The sequence below is a fragment of the Jatropha curcas genome, chromosome 11 (assembly GCF_041381405.1).
Source record: "Jatropha curcas cultivar XTBG-Jc1 chromosome 11, XTBG_Jcur_1.0, whole genome shotgun sequence".
Taxonomy (NCBI): domain Eukaryota; kingdom Viridiplantae; phylum Streptophyta; class Magnoliopsida; order Malpighiales; family Euphorbiaceae; genus Jatropha; species Jatropha curcas.
Genome location: NC_143161.1, coordinates 24,570,160 through 24,595,660, shown reverse-complemented (window position 1 = coordinate 24,595,660; position 25,501 = coordinate 24,570,160). Strand labels below are relative to the sequence as shown.

Sequence of the window (25,501 nt, the reverse complement as noted above, 5' to 3'; positions counted from 1 at the left end):
CTACCTATCCCAAATGATGTTTTATATGGGTCAAATTTAATTGTTGTGTAGGAATATGACAATGGCATCCAAATTGATGACCTTGACCTAGATTCCAAGGTGAGCTTGATTTTTCTTTTATTTTTTTTTTCTTTTATTGTTTAATAATTATTTGTGCTTTTGTTATATAAAACAATGTTACTTTTCTTTAGTCTTCTTGATTCAAGTTAACCGGTAAACTTGTATACTCATGGTGTTATTTTCCACGTTATTGTCAGCAAAGCCAAATCTGCATAAATATGCATAGCAAAGTGGAGACTTTATCTCTCTTCAAAAAAATAATTTGATTTGTTTTATATCTTGATTGTGTGTGCTCCACCTTCTTTTCTAGGCACATAAATGGACTATTTTGGACTCTTTTTATAAGTAATGGATTTTTTTGGCCAAAAAGTTTTAAAATGGATATTTTAAATTTTTAATCCAAGTTCAAGGGGCAAAGTGAGCCTTTTTCCTATACTATAATTAGAGGTTGATTTCAAGCCATGAAGAACAAGACAAGATTAATAAACAACTTTCCTTGTATCACAATGTCGAAAGGTTGTTTGCAATGGAGATGGTTATTCGGCATAAGAAGATAAAATCACCAGGTAAATTTCTTTACGCCTTTACTCTTCAATAATTACTACTATTGCTAGGTATTCATTTTAAACAATTACTTTTGGATCAATAATTAATAAACAGCTAAATAGTGAAAATGTAATGGATCTTCAACACCTAATTTGGCCAAATTTGTTATTAAAGTATTGAGTCTCACTTGTAGTGCATCGGGTTGTGAATGTAATTAGAGCAAATTTGGACATGTAAGTTAGTAAGTGACGAATAAATTAACACATTTTAGTAGTTTAATCATGATTATGAAATTCTTTGAAAAATACATTGATCATAATGTTTATTAAAATTACTTACAATGCATTGTAGATTCATTCAAAGAAAAGAAATCATCTAGCTCAAAAACGCTTGAATTATTTGGTATTTGTGGAGTATAGTCGAGCAGTGAAACGTCGATATGATTCACATGTGATGCCATCTCTTTAATTGACATTGATGATAGTAATGAATGGTTGATGGGTAGAATGAATGAAGATGGAGAGGAAGAAGATGATACTTTGATATCGGGTGTGATTGGTAGAGTTGCTTGAGTTAGAGACAGTGACCATTTTACTAGATCAATGAGAGGGAAGAATATTATATCCATACCTAGCCATTTATCAAAAGAAAAATAAAAAGCTACTTCTTCTAAGTTTAAACCTAGCACTCCTCTAACACTTGTGGATGAGGACGAAGATGTTTATTTTGAGGATGAATTGCAAGAAGATAAATTTAATGATATTAGGAGTGAGGATGATGAGGAATATGAAGATTTGAATCAAGAGGATAATGAAGAATATCTTTTTTCAAATCATGACGATTGACGATTGATGAGTTTTGAGTAATTTTATAATTACTTAAACATATGTAGATGGTTCTTTTTAACATTATTAGTTTAATGTTAATTAGTTAATATGAAATAGTATTGTAGTACAGGTAGGAAGTAAGAACTAAGAACATGTTATGCATTTATTTACTTTTAATTATAGTTAGATATTGCATTTTGCGAGATTTAAGATTTCATATGTTTTCCAATATTAATATTCATTTTGTTCAATTTTATAATTATTTATATTTTTCAATTTTTTTTTTTGGTTAATTTTTGCATCTAGCCTCACTGACGTGAGCGCCTTTACCTTACGCCTTAGGCCTTGCACTTAGGCTTCAAAACTCCTTTGCGCCTTAGTGTGCTTAGCGCCTTTAACATCTATGCTACAGGCTATCGAAAGAACATAACCAATAATTAACAATGGGCAACCTTTATATACTCTACTCACTATGAAAATGCCCAAATGAGTAGGTCACTTCTATATCATGATCTAACACATTTGTTGACATTCTATGTCCAACGAAAATCAGAGGAGATCTGCTTCAGAGTTACATCCTATTCTTGACTCTTTTGGCAAATATATATACTTATCCATATCCTCTTTTCAATTAAAACCTAAAATTGTCTAAACTTATGCTCTGGTACCATTAAATATAACATCTCTTACTCGAACTATGGATAAACCACCGGATTTATGTGTAGATCAAGCAAGACATGTCACACACTATGCTAGAAGCACTAAGTGTATAACTAATAATTAAGAACTTTAATAATGTCATTATTATCCTAGACATGCACAGTTCTAACTTAAAAACCTACGTAAGTACTGCAAGAATTTTTCTTAAAATCTTAACATTCCACTTTTAACACATGTTTGAGAAACATTTCTAAAATTTCCAATATCATCTTCTCATCACTACAATCATCAATCAACTTCATCCTTCTGATTCCATACCCCAACATTTATAATCAATCCATTTATCATAATAATAATTAGTAGTCATGCATAACCTATTAGATATCCTCCATATAAATAAAGATCAGAAACCATATTAAATCTCTTTTATAGACTCATAATTACTTGTACATGTCAAATATAATTTTGCTTATATTCAAATAAAAATAATGAATATTCTAATCAAATTATGAAGAGTAACTCTAATTTCGGAGTAGATCACAAACTTCTCCAAAGACGGCCTTAATTCCTTCGTATGAGAAAACTCAGTGTGCTAAGCTATAGACTTGGTTGGTATACAAATCCCAAGCAACACACATAAAATCCAAATTGCATTCACTCAATTCTCATTAAACATAGATTAATAGATATTCATAACATCAATGAACGAAATTAAAAACATGGTGCTTGAATTTCCAAGTTTATTCATCAAGTTCATATATATATAGCATAAATTATATTTAATATCGATTAACCAAAGTATTACCCTATATAAGCCTAACTTCTGTAACATGAATATGCATAATCATCAACTATATATTTAAGCATTTTTGTATAAGCATTTCAATTATACTTAAACTCATGCTAAAATTCACTTTGGAAAACTCCATTTTCCTTAGTTTTGTCCAAAACTATACTTTAATTCCATTGATCTTCACATTTTAGAAAGTGCTCATTAAGTTAAGAAGATGTATGTTCAAGTTGTTCAATTTTTCACTATACAAAATTTTAATCTCAAGTCCAAAACTCCTTCCAATTAAAGACACTTATTATTTAGTATTAATATCCATTTTCATGTCAATTAAAGGTATCAAAAGAGGAAATTTGTCCAAGAAAAAGTCACCAATTCTCCAAGTCATGCAAAGGTAGGTTCGGCTAAGCATAGTTCTTAAACCAAATCAAGATTTTCTTCATTCAATTTCATACCATTCATTCGTTAATCAATAATTCAAACTTTTAAAGAAGCCAAAATCAAGTAGCATAACCAAAAGGGTAAAAACCCTAGAAATTCAAAACCAAGAAATTGAAGAAAGAAAAGGAGGATTTGATCACTAACTTCTAATATTAAGTTCCAAGAACTTAAACTCCAATAATCAAACCTTCTCTTTGTCTTTATCCAACCTTAGAGCCTCTTCAGGTTCTAAATGAAGAAAATGCATAAACAACTCAAAAACTCATAATAAAACTCAAGAAATGCATGTTAGAACTAAACCCCCAACTCAATTTAAGGAATCAAAAACCAGAACTCATAGAATATGAAAACTTACCTCTAGCTTTTCCTTGGAATTCCTTTTTGAACTATGGCCCAATCTTCAAGCTTTAGTGCAAATTATGCTTAAACCAAGTCAAGGCTTTAGTGTAATATGGTTTCTATGAGCTCTAGTGTAATACGCTTAAATAAAGCTCATAGTGTAATTTCCATGTGAGAAGCAAATATGGTAGAAAAATATTGTTGGCATAGCATGTTTGCAATGTGATTTTTGTTGACTTTTCAACAACTTCGTCTCGAAGTTATTAAATCAAAGGGCTAAGATTAAATCAGATCAATTTGATCCAAGGGTCATAATTTATTCACTTACAACTGTTCATGATTTAGGTGGCATGGGTACTACTTGATATCTTCACAAAGTCCATATGTAGTCATGGCCATATTACGGTTCCGGGAACCGGAATCGTCGGTTCGAACCGACCCAGAACCGTAACCGGAACCGGTGAGAACCGGAACCGGGACGAACCGGAACTGAAACCGGAAAAATTCGGTTCGGTTTCGGTTCCAGCAAATGAGGAACCAGAATCAGCGGTTCCAGAGAACCGGTTGGAACCGGACTGGAACCGCCGGTTCTCCGTCCGGTTAGAACCGCCGGTTCGAACCGGTTCGAACCGGCGGTTCTAGCCGTTGTAACTGTCAGATTTTTGCAGTTTTTTTTTTTTTTAAATTGTTGTGAAATGTCTTAATTACCCCTCCCAACAGCCATAAACGGCTATATAACGGCTAGTTTTAAGGGTATTTTTGGAAAAATGAATTTTTGGATTTATTATAAATACCTTATTTTATTTACAAATTCATTACAAAAAAATCTCAACTCTCTCTACTTACTCTCTACAATATACTACACTCTCTACTTACTCTCTCTACAATATTCTACACTCTACTCTATATTATTCATTTATTCTTCTCTACTCTACAATCTCTCTTATTAAGTAATTATTCTCTCTAATTTTTTTTATTCAATTTTCCAAATTATATTTTATTATCATATAATGGCAAGTGGAGGAAACTCAAATTCGAGTAAGGGCAAGGGAAAAATTGGAGAATCATCTATCCCTACAAACGACATCTATGATATGATTCCCGACCAATTTAATTTTGAAGGTTTTCCAAATGAAAATTTGGATATTCCAACTCAAGAATCCGAATTTAATGAGCAATTTGAAGAAGATGAAGAGCAAGAGCAAGAGCAACGAGCAAAAATTGTTACAAGAGCAAGAAAAAATTCCGACATATTTTCCATTCATTTCACAAAAAAATTCAAAGGTGCGAAAATGTACGATGTAATTTGCAATTATTGTGGAAAATCTTATAAATTTAAACAAGCGGGCGGCTATGGATCATTTTGGAAGCATTTGGAGGCAAAACATCCAACAAAAATAGGAGTTGATCGGTCTCAACAACAAGTTTCCGGGTACGCTTCTAACCTTTCTTTATTTAAATATTCTGAAAAAATACAAAAAGAAGAATTAGCAAAAATGATTTCTATGGAACATTTATCTTTTAGTTTTGGTGAAAAAGTAGGTTTTAATAATTATTGTCAAAAAGCTTTAAATCCTTCTGCTAAAAGAGTACCAAGAAATACTGTAAAACGAACTATTATTTCTTTATATAACAAAGGAAAAAAGAGTTAGAGCTTTTATTTTCTCAATTGAAAATTCGTGTTTCAATTTGTTGTGATGTTTGGAGTGATCATTGGCAAATGCATTCTTATATGGGTATTACATGTCAGTGGATTGATGATGATTGGAAAATTCAAAAAAGAATTATTGGTTTTCGTGTTTTTGATGATAAACATACTGCAAATAATATTTATAGAGTTATTGTTTCAATTTTAGATGAATATAGGTTGACAAAAAAAAATTTTTCAATTTCATTTGATAATGCTTCTGCAAATACTAGATCAATTATTGAACTTAAAAAAATTTGTGAACCAAATATTGATGGTAAATTTTTTCATATAAGATGTGCATGTCATGTTTTAAATTTATGTGTACAAGATGGTTTGAAAATTCTTGATTCTTTTATTTCTCCAATTAAAAAAGCTATTTCATATTTATGGACACATCCCCAAGTGATGAAAAGTTGGGCTAAATTTTGTAAAGAAAATAATAAAAGACCAAAACGTTTTCCAAGGGATGTCCCAACTCGTTGGAATTCAACATATGAATTACTAAACGAGTCTTTTTCTTATAAAGAATTATTATGTTTTTTTGTTACTAATAATATTGAGGATATTAATTTATATCCACAAAATTGGGAGATTTGTGCAAAAATTTTAGATATTTTAAAAATTTTTAATGATGCTACCTATAAATTTAGTGGGATTTATTATCTCACATCTAATTTATTTTTACCTATGTGTATTAATATTATTACTGCACTCCAAGAATTTCAAAATGATGATTTATTAAAAGATTGTATTTTTTTTCAATTAAAAAAAAATGGTTATCTTATTTTAAAAATATACCGCATGTTTATCTTGTTGCTATTGTATTTGATCCTAGATGTAGAATGGATGTTTTATGTGATTATTTGACTATTTATTATGACATATTAAATCTTGATGTAGAAGATAATGTTAATATAAATGTACTAGTGCATGAAGTTAAACAAAATATTATGCAATTATATAATGAATTTGTTCAAGTTTCTAGTTCATCTACTTCTATTTCTACTTCTTCTCAATCTAATATTCCACAATTTTCAACACAAAGGGTAAGTGGTGTTGATGTTGCTCAACAAGTTTTATTGCAAAGACAAAAAAGAACAAGGGAATCCAGTTCTATTTCTGAATTTGACAATTATCTAATAACTTCTTTTGAGTTTGGTGATAATTATGCAGATGCAGATTTTCCAATTTTAGATTGGTGGAGTCGTCACGCAAATACTTTTCCAATTCTTTCTTTACTTGCAAAACAAATTTTAGCAGCTCCGGTCTCCACTGTTGCGGTTGAACAAGCTTTTAGTCAAGGAGGTAACATACTTGATGAAACACGATCTCGTATGACACCCGATTCATTAGAAGCACAAGCGTGCGTGGATGATTGGACCAAAGCCGAACTAAGAGCCCAAGAAAATCCAAAAGAAAATGAAGATTTATTTGATTTATACGATGGGTCTTCAACGGGAACATCAACCGGTGGTGCAAATAGCGATTAAGGTAAAAGGGGTGAAATTGATATAAGGTAAGTAAGAACTATGTGGGCTTTGATTCCTCTAAACCCCAAGAGGATACGTAGGCAACTTAATTTTTTTTTTTAAACAAAAAAAAAATTAAGTTCAAGCCCTTTTTTTTGAAAAAAATTATGTTCAAACTTAAAAAAAAAAAAAATTCAGTTCAAATTTTTTTTTAAAAAAAATCATTATGTTCAACACTCAACAATTCAAGTCTTTAAAAAAATAAATTTAATTGAAGTATTTTTTAATTTTTTAGGTGTATTTTTTAATTTTTTATGTTCAAATAATTATTTTTTAAACCGATCTTCAAAATTTAAAATTTTTTAGGTGTATTTTTTAATTTTTTATGTTCAAATAATTTTTTTTTTAACCGGTCTTCATATTTTAAAATTTTTTAACTGTATTTTTTAATTTTTTATGTTCACATAATTTTTTTTTTAAACCGGTATTCAAAATTTAAAATTTAAAATTATGCGATTCGCCGGAAAACCAATCGGAACCGTCGGTTTTGTAATCGGATCGGAACCGGAACCGGAACCGGACCATTTTGATTCGGTTCCGGTTCCAGCTTTTCTGGAACCGGAACCGCCGGTTCCGGTAAGTCTATCCATATGTTCCCAATAGGCATGCCAAAAGATACTGTTCGATCAAAAATGGGAGGGGTTCTTAGACTTAGTTTCTACCAAATAATATGCGTTTGGGACTGCATAGTCATATAGGACGTGGAGCGTCAATTCGAAAATATAGAAAACGCAATAGGCAAAGGTGGGAAAAAAGAGAAAAAGAGAAAGAGAGGGAGAGAGAGCAAGTAAGAAATGCTTTTGATTTCAATAAAAAGTTTGTTATATTCATTTTGTCATGCCTTGACAATAAAAACTCCCTCCTATGTGTACTAGGATTTCTGCTTACTGAGCAAGTAGATTCTAGAATGCCTTGGGGAGCAAGTATGCACAAAGTGTAATTTTCTCAAAATATACGTTTTTATTGGGTGAATTTGTAGTCAGGTAGACTGGGCCCAAAGGCCTGCCTTGGGTGACTTAGATAAGCCTAGTGTGATTGTTGTCCTTTGGGCCCAATAGGCCGATGTCAACACAGTCTCGTGCCAAAAATCATGTTCGAGGAAAAATTACATCTTTTCATGATTTTTTTCTTCTTACACGCAAAAAAATAAATAAATAAATAATAATAATAATAATAATAATAACAATCCTTGTCTTTAATGGGTTAACAAGTACACTCATGACGACAATAGTCCATGCTTGTCTAGAAATATAAGTAACAATTCTACCTCCCTAGGGGTGCATTCAATTCTTGGATATGATGAAACAAATTCAGATACTACAATATTATCTGTGTAATTCAACATTCTTTCCACAAGCATATGATGAAAAAAATTCAGAATTTCAATAGATATGAAAGAGAAAAAAGGCATTTCTCTGCATTTATTCAAGTAGTCCATTGCTACAAAAAGAATAAAGAACCTAAGAGGAAGCAGCAGAATGACCTCAAATGGAGTTACAGTGGGAATACCCACCTTTCCTCAAGAATTAATTTCACTGATAGAAACAAATTTACAGAGTTACTAACCATATTCTACTTTCAGCTTGCAGGGAGGTTCTCCAGCCAAGGACGGAAAAAGATCCCGGCCTGAGAACCCACAAGAATCACCATTGGTGCAAAGCGCCCCAATTCGAGGCCTGCACAAAAGAATAAAAATTTCCTAAAGTTGGTTAATTTTTCCGCTGCTCCCACAATTAATCTTTTGGAATTTCCGTGTTGTTAGAACCCCATTAGAGAAAATAAAGTTAGCAAAGCCAGGCTCTAGATCATGCTCCAGAGGCAGGCCAACCAGTTTCCTCATCAGTCGTGTGAATCCAAAAGTCAACCTAACCTGCTCTCCCGCCCTAAAAACGGGCCTCTGACTTTAAGACGCTTTGGCCCAATCTCTATCGGGGGCGGTTCCCTCATGGTCTTTCCCAACTCATGGTGGAACCTGTCTACTCTGTGGTGTTCTGGCTGTCTGCTCATTGCTTCATCATTGACCCACTTCTTGAACTTAATAGAGATGGGAATGCCACTTCCCCTGGCAAACCTGTCCCTTGATCCATTCTCTGGAGTCTCCTTACAATGCACAGTCGGTGTATAATTGTGATTCGATTCATCATCAGTTTGGCTGTATTCTGATGACATCGTTTGGGCAATTCTTCCTTCAAATTGAAGTTTTTTCAATCGTTTCAGCCCCTGTTTCATCGAACAAATATGAGTAGGTATAAAATTCAAAAAAAGAAAAATGAAAATTGAAGCAGCATGTATGAGAACAACAAAAACATGACATGAAAAGCCAAGAGCAAGAGATGACAAGCACGTCCAGCATTTGTTTCACAGACAAAATCATAATATAGCAGATTACGAGAAGAAAAGGAGGTAAAGCACAGTAAATATAATAAAAATATTCGATAACATCTAATAGCTTACAGCAGAAAGAGACAAGTATTCACAACATCTTCTGATGCCAAGACAAATAAACCTATTCTGTCTCATCTCCTTGGAGAACAGCACAAGGCTTCCCCCATCCCATTTTCACACATAAATAACTTTCTATTGAGAAATATCTAACCCAAAAAAAAATGGTCCAGTTTTGGAAACAAACAAATTCAAGAGACCACTGCACACTCAATAGAAAAAGAATACACCAAAATCCCAATTCTTTAAATACGTGTTATATTCTTCTAGAAAGATCATCTCAGCTCCAGCATAAACTCAAGTTTCGTGCCCCATGACCCATAAGGACCAGTAGACTTTTTTTTTTTCTCACCTTTATTTTTTCCCCCTATGCTTCTGCTTCCTGTGGTAAATTTTCCTTACAATTTTTACCTCATTTTTCACATTAGAGTCTCACATGTCTACAACTCGATGCAGAATTCCAAGAATTAGTGTCAAATAGACAAAAATTGATGTTGATAAGGAAACTGAAACACATAATTGCACATCAAATAAAAGGAGGACGATGCTGGCCGTCCGAACAGTGAATAAATTCCCATTTCCCACTAATAAAAGACAATGCATATATAAAATGGCAAAAGGACAATCGTATACCTGGTATTCGCAATTCTTCGAAGACCCATTATCAGTCACAACTCTTTTTTCCACTTTGAGAGAAGAGCGTCGCTTAACCCTAAATATCTCCAAATCAGAATCATCACTATGATTATCTACACTAGGTCTAGCCTCTGATCCATAACGAACACCATGCTGGGTACTCCGGCATTCATCGTGAGAAAAAGAGGATAGAGAGGACTCATGCACGTTTTGTGATACTTCTTCAAATAACTTTTTACAATCAAGATTCCCTATGTTAAAGTCAGCGCACCTGCTTACCTTCTAAAGATATGAATAAACCAAAAAAAAAACTCATTAATCAAAACATTAAAAAGACCACTCTTCTCATTGTTTGAGACTGGTTGGTATAAGAAATGAAAAAAGGATGAATTGACAGCTACTTTAGGGAAAGAAATTAAGAAGCCAAAACTTACACTGTTGGCTGCTGAAGAGCTTTGAATCACCTCACCAGAAGAATAGAGAGCAGATGCAGAACAAGAAACAGATGTTTCTGAGACTTCAGGTCTAAAATTTTCAATGCCATGTATGAATTTAGACTGACTAGGGGCTTGTGACCCATCCTGAATTGTTGCAGAAGCCTTGAGGTTAAAACGAAAGTTTATTTCACAATAAGGAGAGTATCCATCCTCTAAAACACCCAGAAACTTATTTGATAATGGATAGGAATACAAATCATCCCCACTTCTTGCATGCTGTTGAATCTCCTCCCGTATTCCATCTTCCTTCTCAAACCTCTTGGCCGCAGCTTCCATTGCTGAAATATCCTCCCTCAAAAATAAGGTATGATTTCTTCCACATGGAAAGTCAAGTGACTTAAAATCTGGATAGGTGATAAGGATCAACATAAGTTATTGAGAAGCCGATATCAACAGACAGAAAAACAATGATATAGTACATAGAGACAAACACATCAGCAAATACATAGCAAACATACCATGACGAAGGCACACGGCATGCAAGTCACAATTGCAATTAAGGAAAGCTAAATAGCAGTCCCGTTTGCACAAGCTGCATAGAATAGTTCCTTGGGTATTTCGCAAAAGGCTAGTGCATGCCCCTGATTTCATAAGAGACCATCGAGCATAATGCTGGAAACGCATCAGTTTGACAAAAGAAACCTTAATACAGCGATGAGAAACCAAATCAGCAGAGGAATAATCTGAATCTTCAATTTCCAGGCTCGAATGGAGATTCATTGCTTCTTTGCACAAAAGTTCTTCATGGGGAAGAAGAGGCATCCTGTTCAGAATGGCATAACGCCGACTAGCAATAGCTCCCATTGGAAACCAATCTCCAATTGCAAAATTTACAGCTTCACCACAATTAAAACCTAAAGATTTACAATAGGTAAAATATGATTACATAATGCCTAATGTTCTTCCTTAGCAACTAGAGATTAAAAAAAAGCAACTAGAGATTCAAAAAAATTTTGATATATTACCATGGCTAAATCCAGCGTGATAAGCTCTAGGAAAGGTGATAACAAACTCCCCAGGCTTTTGCACAGCCTTGAAGACAGGGACACCATGTTCCAACAATATATTTGGAGGAAACAATGTGGTTTTCCCCAAAAGTACATCAAAAGCTCCATCCTCCCCCTCAGTTGATAGAATATCATGGCTGTAAACATGTTCCCTAACCACCTTTTCAAATTCTAAAGCTGCATGGCCAGGAATTCCGTACCAAGTTTTTGATGCCCCACAGTGATGGTAATTAATACTGCCAGAACATTAAGGAAAAGATAATAATTAGAAGCTTATAAATAAAATTTACAATGTAAATGAAATAAAAGGATACTGTTCAATGCCCTAAAAGTATGTACAAGACGTACCTATATAAATAATGGTCTTCCACATGCCAAGCAAACATGCTAAATAACATTCCAATGTAAAGCATGGGATCTGTTACTCCCTGAAATGTACAAAATGTAAGTCAAGAAGTGACAGAAAGCATAAAGACAAATATTTAAATAGATATTTATAGTCTAGTTACCGGAATAGCTGTTTCCAGAAGACGTAAAATGGACTTGGGCAGCCGTGAAACATTCTGAAAACACAAACAGAGATGAGATATAACAATTGCTAGGCATGATGCAGTATTAAATTAAAGAATCTCTAATATGCTAATTGTAGGAAAGTGTTTTTGAAGAATTGTTTCAACATTTACCCAAAACCAACTATTTTATTCACAGAAATCAAAAAATAAAATAACAACTCTGATAGAGAGGGAGAGAGATAAAAGAAGAAACAGTTGATCAAATGATAAGAATCAAAATGGGATATTACCACACAGGAAAACGTCATACTTGTTTACTGACATTATCAACTTTCCTCTGAAAGAAAAAGTATCTCTAACGAAAGCCTATTACCCAGTTATTTTCCCACCTTAAGCAAGCAGGGGCGAAGCCAGAAATTTATATTAAGAGGGTAAATCTTTGACATCTAAATCAAGGGGGCAAGTGATTAAAGGAATAGCCACAAAACCTACAGGTCCTCAGTGCCAGAAAGAATTTCTCCACTCTACATACATGCGATACATTATTCTAAAAATTTCTCCACTCTACATACATGCGATACATTATTCTAAAAATTTCTCCACTCTACATACAATACATTATTCTCTAATCAACACAATAAATTGCCAATTATCAAAACAAAAAGAAAAAGAAGGAATACATATCCCATTGCTTAAGCATATGAATCCCATATCCACAGGACCAGATCCCCCGAAACAATCCAAAATTGCCAGGAAGCCTCACTCATATCTGCTGAAGGCTAGAGTTTTGAGGGTGTACGAAACCACCCCTCATTCCAAAGGGATATAGTCCCAAAACTTTTGATGTTGGGTTGTTGTTAACGTTTCATTGTACTTTGATGTGTATTTTGCATTTGGATGGTCACAAGGTCATCATCCTCCAAGTCAATAAATACATACAACAATATAGCAATGAAAACTACAACTAGTTACAATACTGAGGTGAAACCACTTGTCGTACAGCATTTTACAATGTTGAGGTAAAATCAAGTAGTTGACACTTCATCAGAAAGGGTAAAATAACAAAAAAGGGTAAAATAGCACCTTTAAATTCCATTTGCTATTTCCAAGCAGATCAGTGGGAGATGATGAAAAGGCACTACCGTCAACATCACATGCATATTCAACTGTTTCTGTCTTTCCACAAGCAATTTCATGCCAAAATTCTTTTTCCAAGTATGTTGCAGGAAGACAACTGGTACTACAGTACCTGCGAGCATAAACCTTGTTCGCCAATTTCTCGAAATCACGAAAGGTGTAATTTCTGAAAAGGTATACTCATGTTTTAAGCCCATATAGAACGCCATCAAAAATTATATTTGCTTTGAAGTAAGAAAACTCACCTTCCACTCATAAAAAAGGTAACTCTATCATCAGTATCCCACTCTGCAAGACGAAGAGGTTGCACTCTAGTTGTGAACTTGAATCCTGCTTTCTCCCTCATGAGTACAACCCCAGCAGGAACAGAAGCACTTAAAGGGGAAACAATCTTGCATATACCTGCACAAGAAGAAAGAAAAGTCAGGTCAAAATTGGACTGATGTACAGAGATTTAAATTGCACCTGGGCTGTTTCAAGGTATTGCAGCCAAAGGCTAACAGTTGTATCTGGAACTACTATAAAACTTTTTAAAAAATTGGCTTGCAGAATAAAAAGACTGCATGCAGTGTAATGGCTGTAATGGCCTGTGACGGGTGTGGCAACCAAAACACGGTGCTTGACATCTGATTCTCAAATCATCTATAACAATAGGCCAAAATCTGGCACAACAGATGTCATTTGAAATGCCGCTGAAGTGAGAGAGTAAAACAGTGCAACACTGAATGGATCCTTGGGGAAATATAAAAAAGAGCACTAAACATTCCAAAATTTTAATAATTTTATATTACCAGTTGAAGGCACTCCACTAAGACAATAAAAGGAGTTAGTTTTTGCACTGATTACTGAGAAAAAGTAAGAAACAAAACCAGATTATCATGGTTGCAAGTAAAAATTTAACAATGGTAGCTTCCATACTTTGACACTTAAGTCTTGCAAATTCAAGTATTTTTAGTTGCTGGGGCCATCTCCCATTGTGGAACAAGGGAAAAACTATGGATGAGTTCCTATTAGACACATCTGAAGAAGATTTAGAACAAAACAAATCTCAGACATAAATTACGGTCCAAAGCATTTTATTGACAGTAGATATGCTAACTAAAGACCAGAATAAAAGTGTTCTGAGATTTGTAACAAAAAACTGCAAGATTTAGTGGATTTATGGAACCACACTGCAAAATCAGTAAAAAGTCCATATGTTTTTGAAAGCTTATTTCAAAATCAGTTTGCTATACAATTTAACAAGACAAGATTGATTCTAACCATCCAATTTGCAAGTGTTTCTCAGTATGCAAACATTGAAAGAGATTATTCAGCAAATATTCATTACCATATTTTGAAGCTTCAGGAGCTATTTTCTGTAAATACACCAAAGGATCCTCAAACTCCTCCTTTGTTGGATGGTATACAGGGCATACTGGGATTTTCTCTGTCCATTCTAGATCACTTGTGTCAAATTTATCAACCTTCCGCTTTGGAAAGGCAGCTGTCCCGCTTGAAGCACTGTTTGATGGAGCAAAAGATTCCACATTACCGTGTAACCTAACACCGCACGATGCTGAAACCCTTAAAGCATCTCCTCCACTTCTACTCATCATGCTGGTGACACTTACAGTCTCAGTAGCAGTGTCTGATTTCATTCGCTGAAGCCTTTTACGCTTCAGAAATTCTAACCCATTTCTAGCCTGTTTGGACAAACAGACCCTCCCTTCCACCTGTCAAAATGGAAAGCAATATGATGAAACCTAATAACTTCAAAATAGAAATAAAGCAGAACCGACATCCAGACACCCAAAAACGAAGACAACAAAGATGGAGACAAGCCAGTTGATCTACATAAACAAAATAAAATTCAACTCATACCAACCAAAGGTCACTTCACATCAATTAGCAGTTACAAGTACATTCTAAATTAGCTCAGACTATAACATAGTCCTACTAAGTTTCCGGCAGAGGATTACGAAAGAGGAAGAGAAAACACTATGCTGTAACGTATAAAACATTATGTACAATAAAGCATTGATCAAAACTAATGATTTCACCGGTCAGGCTAACCATGGCCACATAAAACTCCTTCGTGTCATGCGAATGCCGGGTGAAAAATTAGAGGAATTTCACTTTTAATTTCCTATATTACTCCATAACATGAGGTCCTACACATATCCTTCCTCATGCAAAAACTCAACCTCTGACAATATATGAGCTTTTGGCTGCTGCGTAAATTAAATATTTAGCCGCAGGAAAAACCTTTCTATTGAGTCAACCCAACATGACCAAATCAATTAATCACTTAACACCACAATTAAAGCCAGAAATGAGTGTTTACTGGACCCATCTTGAATTGCGAGTCAATGGCTCGACAAATCATTAAATTTTAACCTAAAAATGCACAAATTGATCCAACTCCATATATGACCATATCAACTATGGAAAATTATTCTTAATCTTACCCGGAGGAATTCAACAAATAACAGCGTAAAATCTTATTACGGAAAGTTAATAAAATAAAATTGGAAAATAGTAATAATAATTGGACCATTTGGCCCATGCAATTTATTTGCTGATCACAATCAAACCCCAAGCTTAAAAACAAAAAATAAAACAGAAATCAATTTTCAGTTTTGTAAAATTCATTTTGCAAAAATATCCCTATATAAGCGAATAACATCAACTTGTCTCAGAAGCATTTGTATAACAGAAAACGAAACAGATGAAGGATTTCAACGAATCAAATAACTAGAAATCAAAATGACTTTCTAAAAATAGAAACAAAAGAACTCAAGGCAAAAATTATCCAAAAACTGAAGAGACCGTTGCATATCAGAACAATGCTTTAAGATCTGACTGATAAAACGCCTTAACAAATTTTTCAAAAAATATCATTACAATATACTCAAATTTATAACTCTTTTCAAAAATTACAATAATATGTACGCCTACCATTTCATTCCGTAGTCGCGCTCTATTTGCCTCCGTTTTTCGTGAAGTTTTAGCTACAAACTGAGTCCAGAAATCCAAAATACAAACCCTAGATCATGATTTTCTCCATCAAAAATTCATAACGGAGAACCAAATAGCCCACATTCTCCCAAAACTCGCAAAACACGAACGAACCGCGTCAAATCAGAGATCCGAATCGTTTTCCAACAGACACAGAGGAATGGAATTAAAACAAATCACGGAATCTCATGTCAATAAAATAAGCTGTTTTCCGGTGAGAAACGGAGGCAGTTTCGCCGGAGAGAATAGCGGTTTACCGGCGAGGTGAGGAGGTTTACCGGTGGAGGGAAGAGGGAGGAAGAGAGATAGGAACAGTAGAGGAGAGAGAAAGGAAAAGGAATGGCTTAGAAAACCGGAAAAGAGCTAAAAGAGGATAATTTATAGTTTTATAGCGCAAAATAGTTTGCTTTAATGCAATTTTTTAATAATAGTATTTTTTTATTTCATGAAATAAATGGGGAGAGAGAGAAGAAACGAAGAATTGTGAAGGAAAGCGGTGGTTGTTAGGTGGTTCAACCAAACGCCTGCCGGCCAAAACGCGTTTTTTTGGGTTCCCTTTGCTCGCGTTTCGCTGCTTTTGGAAGCTTTCCGTTTTGAGGACTTGACCATTTTGACCCCATATAACTGGATTTATGACCACCGAATGTCAACGTGCCAAGTTCTTGTTTGCTATTTTCTCAATTCTTTTTTTTTTTTTTTTTTTTTTTGAGAATCTGAATTCTATTTTATTAGTATCAAAGATAGCACTAATTAATTTATACTCTTAGTCTCATAAATTTTTAACCTATCTCTTTTTTTATTTGTTTGAAATTATAGTTTTATTTTTCTTTTTATAAGAAGAGAATTCTTTTAAATCGTCAACTTTATCCTATTTAATTCAACTAAAAAAAAAAACCTCTACCCTATTTAATATGTAAAAATAATAATTATAATATAATTATATTTTTTTAATATGTTTAAAGTCAAACTATGATAAAAATTATGAAATTTAAATATTAATGTATAATTTCTTTTTCAAGGAAAATCAAGTAGTCAATTTAAAGACAAATTAAAATTGATGAGAATGTAAACAATAAGGAATCTCAAATTTGAATTGTTTCAAACATAACAGCTTTCACCAATTTAGTATATTACTTGACTAAGTATGATTTCGGTTAATTTGATCCCACACTAAATTTAAAAAAAAAAAAGACCAATAAACAATAAATAACATAATCAAAATAAGTGAAAAACAAATTTGCTAAACAACCAGGTGTGATTTTCTCACTATGCCAAGAGTGTTCCACAAAAAGAATTTTCATTAATTTAATGAGTTAACAAGAGAAAATCTATGTTGTTGTGTAACTAATTACGTTATTTCGACCTATTGGACTTTTCAATGAATAAAGAATATATATTAATATATATAATATTTGTTTTACCTTAGCCAAATGGGAAACCAAAACTTTTTAAATTTGTATTGATTGGTACATGATAGTTTTTTTCTTGTTAAATTTGTATTGATTGATATGTGATGTTTTTTTTTTTTTTTTGGGAAAGGAGAATTTGTGATATACTATGTGATAGTTATATTACATGACACACAAACCTACTTATTGGTGCACAGATTTAAGTATCTTATCTAGACTTGCATAATTCATTTAATTCTACTTAGAATCCTAATAGAAATTAAATTTAATTCAATACTTAATTCTTTCCGGTATAAGATATATATAAATTTCTTTAAAATTTATGTAGATATAAGATTATTAGCCCAAGCCTATTTTTTTAAGTCAAAATAATAATTATAAAATTTAAATATTATTACGTATATGATCTTACTGATAAATTTAAATTTAAATTTATCGATATTAAAAAAATATTTTTTTACTATATTTATATAAAAAATATATTAAATTAGAAGTCCTCTGCACGATTATTTTCACCAACCTTCGGAAGTTCTAGTTAGTTACGGTACTTTTCAGGATGACAATTATACCCCTTGCAGAGTTCGCCTTTTGACTCAAAATTAATTACATTTTCGTAATTTAAGTTAATTCCCGTAAATTAAGTGGACCTAACACGAAGCGTGACCGGACGTGATCCTGGGAAACGACGCCAACTCGAAACGTGGCAGGGTGAGAGTACTATAAACTACACGTGGCAGTTAGTTAAGGCTGCCGTTATAGGCGTTTTGTGTATCACTATGATGTCGCTAAATCGGATTTAGATGGCGGTTACAGCAGGTTTCACGGACCCATGTACAACCAGTCCCCAGCTGTTGCCTGTTGGGTCCTTTCCTCACGAGATGCAATATTCTAATAGGAAAGAGCCACTACTTTTTTTTTCCTTCACACCCATTATTAAAAATATTTTTTAATTAAAAGAATAAGTCAAATACAAATTGAGTAATAAAAAAAATTAGATTAATTAATAATGAATCACTTCCTAAATATTACACTTTGTTTTTTTTTTATTTGTTAGAGGTTAAATAAATCAATTACTAATGATTTTACCCTTTTGCTTTTTACATTCTGTTAAAAATATGAAAAGACCAATTACTTGATTGATAATTATATATATATATTTTTTTCATAATTTTTATTCTGATTTAACTAACTTACACAATTATAATTTTCTTTTAAAAAAATAATTATTTTAGATATTTTTAAAATATTAGTTTAATAATAACGGACAATCAGAGTCCTTAAATTCAAATCCGATACGGCGAGTGAAAATTGTCACCCATAGGGAGAGGGAAGAGACAGAAGACGGTGTTCTTTTTATCTTTTTAGTTACGCGGAGGTTGGTCTAATGATTAGTTTTCCACAGTCAGCGAAAACGAAGCTTTGGAGGATCTTATGCATTTGGCGGCTCGGCTTTAACTTTCAGTCAACGTTTTACGCTCTGACGCTTTCGTCGTCCCTTTAGTCTTTCCTGCCAATACGGCTTCGCGTCAAGTTTCTTTGAGCCGGCTTAAACTTTCTTTATCTCCTTTCTCTGTTCCTTGGTTTGCCATTGTGTCCCACGGATTAAGCCAGCATTACTGTGGTCATTTTGAAAAAACTCAATCCAACACCTGAAGTTCTTTAGATGTCTATTTTGAGACCTTATTTTTCAATTTTATTCCATTTTGGTCCACAATTATTCAATTTTTGAATTTAACACCACATAATAAACATTAACGCTGTAGCCAAAAGGATATTAACCTTTTATAGTTCTACCAACAAGAAACATCAAATAATATTATTCCTTTAAAAATCTGTACCAACACTTAAAATAAATTGTTCCTATAAAAAAATTTTCTATTAGAGTGTTAAAAATATGTATCGATGTGTGCCAATCGCTTTTTGAAAAAAACTAATTAAAAATTAGAATAAATTCAAACCACACTTAAATAACTAATTGAAAGAGCAAAAAATTAGAATTGAGAGGGAAAGTATTACACAAAGCGAATGAAATTGTGATATTATTGTAGTATATTAATACAAATTAAAATTTAAAAAAAGTCGATTAAATATTAGATGGGAATCAAAGGTAAAAAAAATAAAAAGAATTTATGGAATTGATGATAGAAAAAAATTTGAAGATCTAATTATGAAATAAAAAAATAAAGTTTAAAGAAACAAAATATGGAGCTAAAATGGTTAAAGATAAAAGTTATGAGGTTCAAATACAAGAAAGAATGAGAAATTAAGAATAAAGAAAAAAGAATTCATGGAGTTAGAGGACAAAATAGGAATGTTGGTAGGACAAATATGAAAAATAAAAAGAAATTAAAGGAGAAAAAGAAAAAAAATTATCATGAGGTTATAATTCTGCCAATGCCCTCAAATATCAGAACATAAATTTCGTGGGTTCTTAACAAGGTGGAACAATCATATTAGCTCTTATAATTATTCGCAAGAATAATACGATTATTCCATGTTAGCTCTTAATTCTCTTAACATGGAATAAAATTTTAAAAGTGAACTTCTCAATTGTTCATATTTAGGCTTTTTTTTTTTTGTAAAAAAAAAAAAAAAAAGGCAATAAAATTTCTTAATAAAGCCAGTAAATTTATTGTAACCATTTTTTATTTAGGTTAAATTTTGTTTCGGACGTTGAAATGGAGCGGAAATGAGAATATATTCATTTTTCTGTGTATGATATATAGCATAGAATATGAGTTTTGATTCTATTTTTTTATCCAGTTGTAATATTAGCGAAAGGAATAGAATGAAATGAAAAATTATTAAGAACCGAAAAAAAAAATTATCATATTCTAATTTTATTCTTTTATTTAGTTATAATAATAGCGAAATGGAGTACAAAATCATTAAGAACACAAAAAAAAAAAAAATTATTTGTGTTTTTTTTTTTTTTGAGAAAATAAATTATTTTATCAATGAATTAAATTAGAATATATATATATATATATATATATATATATATATATATATATATATATATATATATATATATATATATATATATATATATAAAAGAGGGAATGAGGAGAGTAACATTAGGATCGTCAAACATAATCCTATCAAATTTTTAGATCGATAAAAATGTCTTTAAAGATTTTAATTTTATTGATTGAAAAATAAGAGTAATTTAATTTAATTGATTATATTAGTTTTTTATTTAAATCTAAATTTTATTGGATAAAATAAAAAAAAATTTATATTAACATATTCAATATCTTTTCTAAATGAGAAGGAGGGATTTAAACCCATAGGCTAAACTCAACGGGTGTCTTTTGGAGGGATTTAAACCCATAGGCTAAACTCAACGGCCAAAAGGCACCCATATAATTGACATCTACACCCTTTGTCCCATTTTATTTACATGGTTTGATAAAATACACATATTAAAAATTTAGTTAACAAAAATTATTTTGTCAATTTTTACTCTCAATTCATTAAGATATTAATAAAAGTCATTTATTTAATGAACAATCATAAATGTTATTATAAAAAAAATAATTATTTAAATACACAAATTTAGAAAACTTGTAAACATTTTGGGCTATCCAAAACAGAAATAATAAGTAAACAAAATGAAAAAGAGGGAATATTAATAAATGAGCATGAGAAGAAGGCAAGTTAACCAAATGAGACGAAGTAAAATCAAAAGCCTCATCAGCTAAAAGATTTGCCACAAAGTAGATTTTGATAATTTCTACCTCCCAATCTCTAGTCAATAAACTCCTACATTTGTCAATCAAATTATGCAGCCTAAAAGCAAAAGAGGGTGAATTAGAAAGCAAACCCACAACAACTTGAGAATCAAGTTGAAGTTGAACTCGATGCCAGACTCAAGACCAAGCTACAAATAAAGCATAATAAGCTCCCCACAATTTTGCTTTTGACACACCATAATAGCCCAAAAAAGTTTTGAATCCCAACAACCATCTACCATCAAAAGTACAAAAGATGAACCCGCATGAAGCATTACCCTGAAACTAATGACAACTACCATTTGTGTTAGCTTTAATCCAAGATGGTGGTATTGGTTGCGTTGAGATAAGCTTGAAAGTACTCGATTTCTTTATTGCATAAATAAACAAATCATGATGATCTTAAGCTAATTGTATCTCATAAGCTTTAGAAACCAGTAACTAAGGAAATAAGAAATTTTGTGGCATTGAATTTGAAACGAAAGCATCATTCCTCTATTTCCATAACCATCAAAGAGTGGTTGCAAAAAGAATATGCCAAGCACATCCATAAAAACCAAATGTTGAACAAGACAAATTAGCTCTCATCCAACCTCGAACATATAGATATAGGGAGAAGAAATCCGAAATATAATTAGAGGCCCCTAAATTGAGCCAAACATTTCGAGCAACACCATAGTTACGGAGGATATGTAAAGTATCTTCTAAAAAAAGCAACACCATAGTTAAGTAGTGATCACTGAGCTTAAGTAGTTCAACTATTAAACGAACTTAAGCAGTCCACAAAGTTCGGAAATAAGCATTCCACGCCGAGCTTAAGCAGCTCAACTCTTAAATAGACCTAAGTAGTTCATGAAGTTTGGACTTAAGCAGTCCACGAAGTACAGACTTAAGTAGTCCACAATGTGCTTAAGCAGCTCAACACTTAAATGGACTTAAACATTCTATAAAGTTTGAACTTAAGTACTCCATATCAAGCTTAAGCAGCTCAACACTAAACGGATTTAAGTAGTCCACGAAGTTCAAACTTAGTCCACGCCAAGCTTAAGCAGCTCAACACTTAAACAGATTTAAGCAGTCCATGATGTTCGAACTTAAGTAGTCCATGATGTTCGAACTTAAGCAATCCACGCCGAGCTTAAGCTACTCAACACTTAAAATAAACTTAGGCAGTCCACGCCAAACTTAACCAGCTTAACAATTAGACAGAATTAAGCAATTCATGAAGTTTGGACTTAAGCAATCCATGAAAGGTAGAGTTAAACAGTCAATTTCAAGCCTAAACAGCTCCAATAACAAAATGAGCATACGTAATAGAATCCATTTGAACTTAACTAATTCCTCCAAGCTTTACCCTTAGCTTAAAAAATATTTCGATGATAAATTTCAAAGCTGAGGGTTATACACCGAACTCCATAAAGATCAAGCTAAAAACATTACATGTATATGTTTGGTGAGACTTAGCCATCCAATCAAAGCAAAACAAAAACACAAAAAAGAAAGAGAAAGAATTCTTAAAAAATGTTTTCATTACTGAGAAAAAAATTTTACATATTGTGGTTCACCAAAATATATAAAAGCTATCTGACAAAAAAGGTAGAACTAGACAAAGAGACCTTTTATAAAAAAACTAGCCTTGATGGTGCTTACAAAAAATTACTAAAACCAACTTAAGTCTCAAGAGGATTTTGGTCAGCTTGTTTGGTAGTAAGATCAGGTTCGGTTACATGGTGGTCCTCCAAGAAAGTGTCTTGACTTGAACCTTCCTCCATTTCCTCTTGTGTCCCCATTACCTCTTGATCTTCCACTTCTTTTGTCTCTTTATCATCATCATGGCAAATGCCCTGTATGAAGTCCCAATCTTTGTCTGGGTCTTGAACATTAAGTTTAGTGATAACCTTGGTTCTAAGATTTAAGCACATGTGGGCAAGAGTGGCTTTCACCATTTCATCTTGATCTTGAGCCTCTTTCAGCTCTATCTCTAATTGCTGAACTTGAGACTTTAAGCTCTTGATCTTTATAACTTGCTCTTTATTTGCAGTCTTAAGCTTTATATATTCCACAACTATGGTTTCAACCTCCAACATGTGTTAGTGAGCTTGATCACTTAGTGCTTGGTTACTTATCTTGAGTCGTTCATTGAGTTCAACTTTATCCACCTCATCTAAGCAATGGAATGTCTCCTTGTCAACTGGAAAATAGTAAAATTTTGGCAAACTCTTAGCTCACCAAATCCTCCTGAAGGGTGACTTGTTTCTAATACTTCCTTATAAAGAAAGGTTTGGGATCAGGAATAACCTCCTTAAGCTCACCCCAAAGAATCAGAATGACATTTTCCCTTAGCCTTTTCTTCTTTGCTCCTTAGGTGCAGTGACAGTAACTACAGTGGTTGCACCCTTAGGTAGAACTTGCACTTAATGGCTCACCAAGATAGGGGGTTGAAGATTCGCTGCTAATTGGTAGTGCCTTTTTTAAGAACAAGGCTAAAACTCCAGCAGATTACTTCCTCATCTCTGTTGTAATTTTTTTTGAATTTCATCTTTTTGGGTTTCATCCGTGTACACAAGGAAATAAGGAAATTAAAACATGTTAATGAAACTTGTTGAAAATAAAACTCAAACTCATATCTTATCAAGTTGAGGGATGTTCAGTCTCATAGGTTCATTAGGAGAGTAGATCTTATAGTGTTCGAAGATGAATTTCTTCAAGTTTATGGTTTGTTGGCTTTTAACCCTTATAAGGCTTACACAATTTTGGTCCTCTAGGGCTAAGCCACTTTGGAGCTTTTGGCTAGTAGGTTCGGTTGACCATCTATTGGGAATACCAAACCCACCAAGATGTCTTATGATAAAAAATTTATGCTTCCAAATCTTCAATGAAGAGATTTTTCCTTCAATGAAGAGATTTTTCCTTATTTACTAAAAATATTGTAGCCTTTTCGAGATTGCAAGAAGCAATAATCTTTATTAACTCAAACTTGTAATATATATAACTCATATATACCTTAGGCTGTTAGACGAGTGTTATCTTGTCAGGTGAGCTTGACCAAACCACATAATATTTGCAGAATGTTCAAGTGTATTTGGCTTATTGTGAGTTGATATTCATTGTAGAAAGAGATAAAAGGCTCACTCAGAGGTAGCCTCACACCCGATCTTAGATCCTATTCATATAATATTAAAGAATCGATGTCGAGTAACTCATTTGGCCACTTAAATTCAGATAGGCAAGCCAGCCTATACTCTAGCGATATGTTATACATAAAGGAGAAATCTAAAAGCTCATCTTCGTCGAGATCTGATGGGATGTCTACCATCCTAATGTTCTCTTTGTCAGGTTAACATTCTAGGCAAATTGTTCTAGAGGTTCGAAAATATTTGGGTTATACTCAGTTGAAGAATTTTCACTACAGTTTAAAATTGCTTGGACATCCTCATCACTAAATGAATCCAGTATCCGAATTATGCAAAAGGCTAAATAGGGAAAGAGAAGAGAAAATGTCTAAGGGGACTTACTAGTGAGAGAAATGACTACTTAGAAAGAGAAGCTCTAACCCTTGTAAATAAGGAAGTATATAGTAAGATAGTTAAAGAAGATGTATATATATATATATATATATGGAAGAGCTAGGTAACCGAAGGGACTCTGTAATAAATGTAAACTCTGGCTTTCAAAATTCGAAAACTATAAAATTAAATCAATTAAACAACTACTAAATAGTTCAATTTTAAACCGAAGGGATTCTACAAATACTTCAAACTATTACACCTTTTAAACATTATATTATTGACTTACAAAATTAGATCAATTAAACAACTACTAAATGATTGAAACAAATAGAAATTATTATTTCAAAAGTTATGTTAACTACACTTCAAATCAATATTTTGCATCTAAAAATTAAAAATTTTAAAAATTTTGCTATTAATGCGAAAAGATATTCAAATTTTTATCAAGATTTATAAAATTTAAATACACATAACTCATTCATACAATTGAAAGTGCTACAGCATTAAAGGGTAAAATTTATATATTCTGCCACTTCTACTCGAAGGCTAATGTCACATAACACTGCATTCCATTTGTCATCATCATCACCATAAAAGCAGTCTAACTAAAATAAGTTGCACCTATTAAATTTAACATCACAAGCCATACTAACACCACGATTGGAAATTAATGAACCTTTATGGGAAGGTCAGGTCAAGCTGTTGATAAGATGTGGACCCACTTTTGACATGCAAG

General features: G+C 32.6%; 1 protein-coding gene across 1 annotated transcript; it reads right to left on the bottom strand.

Moving 5' to 3' along the window:
* Positions 1–8,274: 8,274 nt before the first annotated feature.
* On the bottom strand, positions 8,275–16,632 carry LOC105641187 (Transcription factor jumonji (jmj) family protein / zinc finger (C5HC2 type) family protein). Its single transcript, XM_012225675.4, has 11 exons — positions 16,054–16,632; positions 14,444–14,828; positions 13,359–13,515; positions 13,060–13,279; positions 11,974–12,027; positions 11,813–11,892; positions 11,423–11,700; positions 10,916–11,311; positions 10,395–10,801; positions 9,958–10,242; positions 8,275–9,102 (listed from the first exon to the last, which is right to left on the bottom strand). Exons 1-11 carry the CDS (start codon positions 16,054–16,056, stop codon positions 8,743–8,745), a joined length of 2,625 nt encoding a protein of 874 aa, XP_012081065.1. The 5' UTR covers positions 16,057–16,632; the 3' UTR covers positions 8,275–8,742.
* Positions 16,633–25,501: the final 8,869 nt, after the last annotated feature.

What these genes read in the sequence shown, in the direction of transcription:
- LOC105641187 (XM_012225675.4), bottom strand. An exon ending in ATAGCAAATGGAATTTAAAG is followed by an intron (nt 12,028 to 13,059) that starts GTGCTATTTTAC and finishes TTGTGTTTTCAG; the next exon opens with AATGTTTCACGGCTGCCCAA. An exon ending in CGAAGAATTGCGAATACCAG is followed by an intron (nt 9,103 to 9,957) that starts GTATACGATTGT and finishes TCGATGAAACAG; the next exon opens with GGGCTGAAACGATTGAAAAA.